Genomic DNA, 11204 nt, shown 5'->3' on the forward strand with positions numbered 1-11204 from the left:
TAATGTAAACAGTAATTTAAAGGTGATTATTGTTTTCTATACAAGTTATCGCCTGGCACAAAAAGAATACCTTCTTTGAACGATTATCTGGAATTACTGATAAGGCTTCACTAATGATAGTTTAAGTAGTTTTTATGCCACATTACAGCTTATGCCAATAATATAAATTACAAATTGTTTGCATCTTCCATTTAGTTTGTAGATGTACATTGTTCATGTCTTACCTACCTACGTTTTTGGTGTCGATATTTTGTTATTTGCATTTAAAAATGACGTCGACAACAGGTTTTATCCCGGTTAAGTGTAGTTTTAAAGGTGCCTTCAGTCTAAGAGAGAAAAATATAATATTAAATGTACACGATGCACTTGTACATCAACGCCCTTTAAGTTATGTTCGTGAAATCTTTAAAATGTGTTCAAATATGACAGCGGTTGGAGAAGCAACAATTTATAGATTCCTAAAAGAAAGAAAAGGAGGAACTGTTTCATCTCCCAAGAAGAGTGGAGGGAGTAAACCCTTGGAAATTGAAGAAATACATAAAAACATGATAAGACGCAGCGTCCATTCATTTTTTTTTAACAAAGAATTTCTAACATTGGACAAAATCCAAAACTAAGAAATTACAGTACGTTTAGGTACAAGCAACGAAGCAACGTTTTTATATATATTTGGGTATCACAGGCAGCAACTTAAACTTTTATTAATTCGTAAGGTTTCATTATGCAATTTGCAATTTAGTAAAATTTTGCAATGGATTGTATATTTTATTATCTTTTCTAAAAAAACATCACTAGAATAGGGCCCTGTACTGGATTTGTACTTAAAAACCATCTTTTAAACCTTGAAAATTGTTATCACCGTAACGTTAGAAATATATTATACTTTATTTTAAACACTGGTACGCTACCACAAGTCGTCAACAACATTGTTTTTGACTTAATTTATATTTTTATCATGTTAATTACAATTTGTTACATTGTTATCTTGAAAGATGACATTTTCATCTACAATATTTTTATATTATACATCATAAATAAATTTACCACAATAATAATGTGTCATAAATTATCAAAGCTGATTGGGGAGTGTGATATCTTACGTATTTGATATATTAGCTACAGCTACCATAAACTTATACTTTGTCACAGCCTGACTCTACTTTGTCAATGACTCTTTTTCTTTTGGGGTCATGTTTGCTTCAAATTTGACTTCTCAACATAATTTTATGAATGTTCTATCCTCCAAAAACACCTTTATTCAGTTTGAATGGTGAAAAACTGAATAACTTTCACACAAATATGTAGAACATTCATTATCTCGAGGCATCATCATCATTGGTGCTACAGTCCTAGTTAAGTTTCGACCTTTTTAAGCCTGTCTCTCCATTCGATCCTATTCTGAGAGGCCTACACGAAGTACAAAACACCAAATACTAAAGAATCCCGAGATACCTATAGAAGAATAAAAAATGAGACAAAGCACTTGGTAAGAAGAACAAAAATGAGCACTGGGAACAGTTTCAAACAAACAGTTTCGAACAAAACTGACACAGTGTATACCAGTATAAAGCGGAGTCAGACAGGGTGACTTGTAAGCTCACTTCTCTTTAATATAATAACGGACGAAATAATACAAGCAATACGTAAATATCATGGTTACAGAATGGGGAAAAGAAATCCAAATATTATGTTATGCAGACGAAGCCGCATTAATCGTCGATACATAAGACGAGCTCATGGGAAAGTAATAAAGCAGGAATCAAGGTTTAGATATCTGGGAATAGATATAACTAGTTACGGAGATGTTGAAGAAGAAGTACGACAACAAAGCTTAAAAGCACCTTAAACAAGACACAAAAACAAGAATCTATAAAGCAGCAATTAGACCTATATTAACATACACAGCGGAGACAAGACCTGACACATCTAAAACGAGACTACTACTACAAGCAACAGAGATGAAAATACTCCAACGAATATCAGGGAAAAGTCTGTTGGATAGGGAGAGAAGCGAAAACATAAGAAGAGCAAGCAATATAGAAGACATAAATGGATGGATGACAAAACGGAAACAGGCGTAGAACGAACACATTAGTAGAATGGCAAAGGACAGGATAGTACGAATAGCACGAGATAAGTCACCAAATGCATGAAGAAGTATTGGCAGACCAAGAAAAAGATGGTGCGATAATTTAAATAATTTAGGAGGCTAATATTGAAGAAGAAACATGCTTCAAAGCCTACATACAAGTAGGAAAAAGAATAAGATCCCATTCTATGCAGCTTGGTGCTAGTTTGACACACCGATTTTCCTGGCATCCTTAAAATAATATCATACGTCTGTCTCAATGTTGGTCTACGCCTTGGTCTAGTTCCCTCCGGTTTTCCAGTCAATAGAGCACGCCTTGCAAGGTATTTTTCATTTGCCAAGTGTCCTGTCAACTGTAGGCGTCTAATTTTTATTAAAGTAAGAGACTGCACTAAGTTCTATTAATATTTATTAGGCCTAATCTATTCTCGAGTACTTTTCCCTCGAATACTACTAGTCTGTTTTTATCTGTACTAGAAAGGACCCAAGTCTTAATTCCATAAATTAGAATTCAGAGTAGGGTTTGGTATACCATTATCGTTGATTTTCTTGCTAGGTCTTCTGTTTACAAGTGTTATTTTTCGATTTATCTCTTCTGATATTATTGTCGTGGTATTTACTATGCTTTTTGGGGAAGATAATTGTTCTTCACTCCACTTCAAAATTATAGTTATCAATGTTAAAATTTTGTCCTATGTTTCTTTTTTATCTGCGGCATTTAAGAGTGCAGCGATCTTCTTGGAGTTACGGGTCGTGTGTGCGACAAGGTGCAAGTCATCTGCAAAGGCCAATCTCGTGTAAGATTTATTAAATATAGTACCTCTATTTTTCAGTTTTGCATCTCTTATAACTTTATTTAGCACATTAACATCAGACTACCGAAATAAGCAGACGTGTAAAAATGGGATGGGCAGCATTCGGAAGACTCTCATACGTACTTAAAAATAAAAATATACCTCAAAGACTGCAAACCAAAGTGTTTAATTCCTGTATCCTACCTGTACTTACATATGGAGCTCAATCCTGGACATTCACTAAAATAAACATGGAGAAGATCAGAAAAACTCAGAGAGCTATGGAATGACAGATGCTGGGTATCTCACTCAAAGACCATAAAACCAATGAAAACATTCGCAATAGAACAAAAATAAAAGATGCTGTCGAACTGGCAGCTAAACTGAAATGGAAATGGGCTGGACATAACGAACGTCTTACGGATGGCCGATAGAATAAAGAAATCGGGAATTGGCGGCTATATGAAGCCAAAAGACATCGAGGAAGACCGCAAATGCGATGGAGCGACGATATTAAAAGAACTGCAGGACCAATGGGGAAACGTCTTACAAACAAAAGAGATGAATTAGGACAGACCTATACTCGGCAATCCGAATAGAGAAAAGGGCTTAAAAAAACATTGTTAATAAGGAGGAACGTCAGCGTTTACTTTTATCTCAATCCTCTGTTGGTGTTGAATTCTTCAAAATACAGATTTTGGATTTTTACTGTATATATGAATGTGCTATGTCTAATTTTGGACGTCACAGCTAATCTACATATGGACTTAACGACTTAATATAGAAGAGCTGTACCTACTATAAAATAGTATATAGTATATAGACAGATACACTTATTATTACCAACCTACAGCATAGACATTTCAAGCTAGTTTGTGATAATTAACGAACGAAGAGAAGTAAAAAAATATTAACTCTAGGAAAACAAGAAAATTACTAGTTTCTAGGCTTGCTACATATAGAGAGAAGCGACATGACCTCTGTACTCATTTCCTTATTACGGATTATCGTGATTTTCTACCATACGAGCTACTATCTCTTTTTATCGGCTTATATCCTGTGCTGCTCTCATAGACCCTTAAACAAACTAGTTTGCATACTTTAATAGGTCAAACAGGCAATATTAGCCTGAAGAAAGAGAAAGGTATTATTAGGGAACGACTATTTTTTCTCCGATTGTTCAAATCAAGCGGCTAGTACCTAGCAATATAACTATATCATTGGTAGCCAAGGTCTAGAATGAAGGGAAAATCTTTTCGTCTTAATAGTCATTATTTACCGATGATCTAAATAACTCTATCGATGTTTTGTTGGTCTAATTTTGTAATCTTAAGCCAGGAATTTTGTCACTTTCCGGAACTCGCCTACTTTCGATATTGCGCTCAATGATGAGTACTCCAGTAGTAAGAGACGAAAATGCCACTGAACCTCTAAAAATCATACGAACAAGCTGAATTTTGCTGAGAATGGCAATTTTGGGACACCAAAAAAGATGCAGATAAGTTTACCACTCCTACGCACGGGCTTCCCCCTAAAACCCCCCTCATGGGAAAAAATCGATTTACCAAGAATGTACGCCGTATAAAAAATGTTTTAAATAGAAAACGTTCTCTTAGAAACAACGATTGAAGCGATCGGCGATTTTGAATGTCTGTTGCACCCATGAAATCAATTTTAAATAAAATTTGAATCATTGTTTAGAAATTCGTGTGTATTTTCCAAAGCTTATCTTGATTATTTTAGTTATAACTATAATAATACGCTTGACCTACAGTGTAGTTATTTATTAAATCCCTGGCCCTGGGCACTATATTTACTCCTGATAATAAGAACTATTATTATTATTAAATTAACATAATTAAACTAAATAGATTATTTTTTGTAAAATTTTGATTTAGTTTTTTACTTCCCTTCATATAAACTGAAGATTAACAGATATGAAGCAAAATACTAATGCCAAATTCGTTCAGTATAGTACTAAAACCGTAGCAAATTAGGACTTATTCCTAATAAAAATGGTAAATTTTATTAAGATCTCACAAGAAAATAGCTTCAGAACAATATGAAGGTTTATAGTTGTTACATTTTCGTATCTATTTCGAATAATATTTGCATACCTGTGGTCTATTCTGTTTTCTAATAATGCTTGTAAGATATCGACTATTTCCACTGAGTCAAATGCTTTGTGGAAGTCAACAAAAATAAGAATCACGGATCTATTATATTCAATAGACTTTTCCACTCGAGTTTTAAGGCACTACAGATGGTCATTTGTTGCGTGGTCTGGTCGAAAATCTGCTCGTTCGTCAGACTCGTAGAAATCGAGTTTTATTTCGAATCTGTTTGCCAGTAGTCGAGTAAAGAGCTTGTATAGGTGACTGAGTAAGCTAATAGGGCTATAGTTTTTATGATCTTCCTTTTATATGACGAATTTTTTCGTTTATACCCATCTGTTTACCAAATAAAATATATTTTTAAGCAATTTTAATTAAACGATTGTTCTGGCGAGATATTTACGAATCGCTTTTTTCATATCGGGCCACAAACTTTCTATAAGAAAAAGGTATTGACTATTAGAAACTTATTTCAACATTGGTATATTGCAATCTTTCATTTTAATCCCTCTTTGAAGTAGGGCATCCTGCACCATCTTCTTGGAAGACAATTGTCATTTGTCATCGGTCAATGATGCACTAAGAACCCAATAGCCTTACTCGTTAAGAAAGAACTTACTGCTTTAGAAGAATCTGGCTCCTAAGTCAAATTTATGTGGGCTCCATCTCACATATGAAAACAAAGCAATGAAAAAGCAGACATCCAAGCAAGAGAAGCTACCAAAAATGATCGTGCTATAATAGTGTTAAAGGAAACCTTTATTGGAACCTAATTTAAAAAAAAGTTAAATCGATAGTGAAATTGTGGTGCCTAGTAAACATAAAAAGAGCTCACCAAATCAAAATTGCTCGACTTTGATTAGGTCATACCAATATTACTCCTAAGGCCTAATGAAGACATTCCAGTGTGTGAATATGTACTGCCAAGTCAACATTACTGTTGAAACACTTCCTAACATAATGTGGAAAATATATAGTGAATAGACAAAATAATATTTCCAACGACTTAAAAACTGTATTAGGTAAACATTTAAATACCAAAAAGTTTAGCTTTTTAAAGGATACATATTTACAAAATGTAATAACAATAACAAATGTGAATATTTCTCAGTGGGAACAGATGAAATATGTGACCTAGTCTTGGAAGACGACAAAATCAAAGGAAGGCGTGCAATCCTGCAAATATTTGGGGGTCATTTTCAACAAGAAGGGAAATAGCGCAGATGAAATCAGGGAAAGAATAAACAAGGGCAGAGCAGCGACCCGTGCCTTAAACTCTCTTGTCTGGCAAAAAACAATTCGACGAGAAACCAAAAAACACATTTACGGTAGTATAGTCCAAAGTATTACACTTTACGGTTCGGAAGTATGGGACGTCACCAAAGCTAATAGAAACAAACTTATGACGACAGAAATGGATTATCTGAGACGAAGCTGCGGTAGATCAAAACTGGAGAGAGTTAGAAACGAACAAATAAGAAACGAAATGAAAATGGAGAGAAATATCAATGATGAAATAGAAAGAAAACAATTAATCTGGTTCGGACATGTTAAAAGAATGCCAGAGTACAGATGGCCTAGGAGAGTACTGGAATGGATCCCTCCTGAAAGAAGAAAGAGAGGACGACCACGGAGAAGTTGGCGCAACGATGTTGATGAAGCAATGGCGGCAAGAGACTTAGAAGAGGCAACTGCATATGACAGAAAAAGATGGAAATTGGGGGCGGAGAGGCGGCGACAGCCGTAATAAATCCGTTATTATATTTATATATAATAACAATAACTAATCAGTACCTCTAGTACACCAATTATAAGTTTTCATGAATAAAAAATGTTACGAAAAACCCGTCGTATATTTTGGCCTAATCCAATCTCGAATGATAATTTATGGAACCAAACCAACAAAGAAAATGTCATAAAGCAAATGCGGTAAAGAAAATGTAGATGACTGGGCCACACACTCAGTAAACCCCTAGATAACATTGCCAGGACAGCGCTGACTTGGAATCCTCAAGACCTACAGAGAATAGACAGACTTAAGAAAATTCGGAAAAGTACAGTTCCTGTAGAGCAAGAAATTCCGCAATTACGACAGTTATTTGTAACTATCCATACACTGATTATTCCTTTAATTAGCTGTCTTTGTTTCATTAGTTTTTTAATGTATCTCGCCTTTGTATTTTGGGGGATTGGTTAATTAAAAACAAAAGAAATATGTAAAATCATTAGTCATTTATTTAATTCAAATATCTTCATATAATAATAAAATTTCAACAACATCAAGTTGCTATATAGGTAACTATTTACAAAAGTTTTTCTAGAACAAAAATGTACATTTAATTGTTGAGTTCGCTATCCCTCAAAAACCATCATATAGCCTTCGAGAGGTCGCTACGTCAACATACAAAAACCTCCTCGGAGGATACTATTTTGTACACGATTACATACTAAAAAAATCACAGAATAAAACACTCACGAACTATTAGAATAAATGAACCAAGAACGAATTTTTCAGAGATCGAGATCCCTAAATTTTTTCTCTGCGACGCTCTTGGATGAAACAAATGAAATATGAATCTGTGACTGTTAAACTAGCGAACATTATATAAAAAAAATATGATTACTTATTAAAAAGCTGCTTTTAAATTGTTGTAAACCCGCCTATTCTCTTTTTTTATGTACAAAACAATAAAATAAAATCTAATAAACAAATTGCAACATAACAGGTACGTGTCATTATGCACTGGCGCATCCAGTTAAAGGGGCCTCCACAAATCGTAGATTTCTCTGGGTGCGTCAATAACACCAAATGCAGCTACAACATCCTCCATTCGCACAAAAAAGTTTACAATCACCCGAAATATATAAATTAAGATGATAATCAGTCGGCTCCCCGGATTCTTTTTCAAAGATTTTATATCCAAACGGTGCTTCTATCTTCATTGGTTTTTCTTCTTCCAGGGAAATGGAATGAGATGAAAATGATCACGGTGATGGAGATCAACATGTTTCTTAACAGGACAACTGCCTATCTGATGGCGTTAAAGCTTCGGAACTCTGTAACAAAAGAAAATGGAGGTAAGTAAACGTATTATTTAGCATTTAAAATTATTTTTAAAAACATTTACATAGGACAATCACGTTCTAAAAAATGGACAAGAATTTCCAAACACATCCGCGCACACAACAGAGTTAAACAAAATTGAGAAAGCCAAACGTATATAAAAACAGTCAGTTACAAACACCACGGAAGTGTAACTGGAAAAGCAGAAATGAAATGAGAAAAATATTTTAATAAAAATAGTAAATGTTCTAATCAATTTTAAATCGGAAACAGTATAATTTGTTTTGTAGAAGCAAAAGAATTTCAACAAACAACAAATTATTTGATAATTTAATGCAAATATAAAATAAATTTTATCAAATATGATGCTTATGGACAAGGCATTTTGTTCAGTCTTTATTTGGGTAGGCTAAAACGGTCTGGTCTTGCACATCTGTTCCTTGATTCAACAAATATTTCTTTCAGCAATCTCAACTATAATAACGGTATTCATCGGAATCGTAGTCATGCACGTGTGTAAGTCGCCCCCTCACACATCGTCTTAAAAAAGTGTCTCAATTCTTAAATATACATTCAGCCCAATGTATCCTGATTAAAAATATGGAGGTGCTCGCAGCTGTGTATGCGAGTGTCGCGTATAGGGGCAGTTGTTCTATTCTTGTATGAGCTTTTAATTAATTATAACCCCCGAAACATGTGTGCGAGTATCCAGACATTATGACCTTTTCAATCTTATCAGGGACATTTGTCTGATAGTCCGGTCTGTGTGTCAACACTTCACTGCCTGTTGTACGATGTTTTATCGCGCACAGATGTACATTTTTGTAGCGCTGAAGAACCCATTAGGATGACAAAAGTGTAGAAATTAATGTGACATTTAAAAAATATTGCTGTTGAGTATTTACCTGACAATTCTTCTCTATATTTTCAACAAAAAATGCATTCTTTAGATGTAGAAACATTGAAATGTATACGAAAAATAACATTTATTTGTTTAGTAATGTATTATTTGATGCCTAAAAATTTGATGCAGATATTTAGAGATTTTTAAATCTCGGAAAAGTTATATTTGTTGTTAGCTATATGATGAATATAGCAAGGGTCATGACAAAACAACATACAAATTTTTAACTAGTATCTGCTGAGCAACAATTACGCAAAAGACAGCTTGGAAAAAGCTATGAGAACAAGAAGAACATTGTGAAAAAACGAGAACTGAGTTACTACTGACTGCATGATTAAGGAAGTAAATAAAAAACAATTTGTGGCAGATTTACTATATAAAAATAAAATTATTGTCAACCAATAGAACTTCGTTCGAAATCAATTCAGGAAAATGTTAAATCTGTGCTTTCTACAATATACAAAAGCACACAAACTGTAAATGAACTGATACGAAGAATCTAAAAATTGCCTTCCATAACACTTCGGACTTATCTAGACAAAAACCGATCGCTAATTGATTTCTATAATAGTAGTCATATTGCGTGAGAAAATGAAAAATACTATTCAAAATACGAATTCAGAGCTTACAAGTTCGCTCTGACGGGTCCAAATGGACAAAATACATATTTATTAAGTGAATGGTAGTGCTCTGAATTGAAATTAAATCTTTTGTCTTTCACGTTCGTAGGCAGGATTCTCAGATATAAATAAAAAAAAATAGTTAAGTAAACAATGAAGATTGTCTTGACTATAATTTTATATTATTCACGACGTTTCATTCCATCTTCCTTTGTTCTCAAGACTTAACATATTTTGTATTCTTACTATTTGTACCAAGAGTAATTTTACTTTTTTGGATAATTTTGTTTTGAACTTTTTTGAGTACAAATTGATTCCGAAAAGTCATGATTTTCCCATCAATCGTTTTCCTCCCGCTTCTACCCGAGTAGCTGTTTTTGTTTTGTAGGTGACTATACTACACTGTGTACTTATTTAGCTAAATAAGTACAAACAGGTGTGTTTTTCAAGTTTTCTGTATCTTGTTTCAAATGTATAGGATAAAAGATTGATATCTTTATAAAAAAAATAAGTTTAGGTTCATTTATAGTACAAACACCTGTGTATAAACAACAAATCTTTATGCATACTTAGATAATAAGTGAATAATAATCAATGATTAGAAAATAAACTGAACAAGTAATGTATTAGTTATCTAAATACGATAATATTTCCACAACGCATCATAGTTTTTAATATTCAACAATTATTAACTCGGGACGTAGTTGCAAAATACCACAAATATGACTGGCCTATCAGTCTGTTAAAAAGAAACACTTGGTCATAAGATAAGAAAGTGTCTTGGGGAGAAATTCTCGTCTCAATACAGCCATTATTACTGCCGATCAATGAGCCGAGTGTTCACAGCACACACGTGTTCATTTAGTACACATCTGCATTTAACGGTTGTCCCCATATCCCAAACCCAGGTGTCCTCTCCCGGATACCGGGTCACTGAATTTTTATAAATTTCTGCCGCACAATTAATATTATGTATCTATATTGTGTTTCGGAACAATGGGGAACATGGTATGTAAAATAAAAGACACCTGCTTTGATTAAAAGCACAATGCCGTGAATAACAGTTATGGGAATAATGTTGGCATTTTACAAAAAGGTGTGAAATAATTTGACCCTGTTACTTAACAGAAAAAAGCTGCTTGTCAGACAAAAATTCAAGGTAGGTACATTGTAATAACTCGCGGATTATTGAACAACCTTGTTTTTAAAACAAGAAACATAAAGCCAACAACTTTTTTTAATTTAAAGGTTGAAGTCGATTCGTGAGGGTACAAGGACGTACCCTCAAATACAAACTGTATTTTTAATCTGTTATAATGTATGAATAAAAAAATGTTGTTTATTTAGTAAGAATGTTAGGGAGTTTACAAATTAAATATTCAACTTAAGTGTGGAGAATGGTAACTATGAAACTGCAGATAAACAGACATGTTGAAAACTTTAAATGCAATATTTTACATTTTTTATCTGCAGAATCATGCATAAAATAACATAGTAGTAATCGATACTAAAAATAATCTGGTATAATCCGTAATTTACATGGGGTCACCTATTTTTCAGTATTGATTCTGTCTAAATTATGATCTAAATTTGTCCATTTCACAATAATTAAGAGCAAG

At 33.5% G+C, this 11204-nt stretch overlaps 1 protein-coding gene across 1 annotated transcript in view; it reads right to left on the reverse strand.

Annotated features, from left to right (window-relative positions):
• Positions 1–7210: 7210 nt before the first annotated feature.
• The window catches only part of LOC140434104 (protein extra-macrochaetae-like), a 4979-nt gene continuing 985 nt past the window's right edge, over positions 7211–11204 (reverse strand). Inside the window, exon 2 of the mRNA XM_072522136.1 lies at positions 7211–8054. Within this exon, the coding sequence (XP_072378237.1) occupies positions 8010–8054 (45 nt within the window). The 3' untranslated portion in view covers positions 7211–8009. The remainder of the gene's footprint in view (positions 8055–11204) is intronic.

The sequence above is a fragment of the Diabrotica undecimpunctata genome, chromosome 2, assembly GCF_040954645.1.
Source record: "Diabrotica undecimpunctata isolate CICGRU chromosome 2, icDiaUnde3, whole genome shotgun sequence".
Lineage (NCBI taxonomy): Eukaryota > Metazoa > Arthropoda > Insecta > Coleoptera > Chrysomelidae > Diabrotica > Diabrotica undecimpunctata.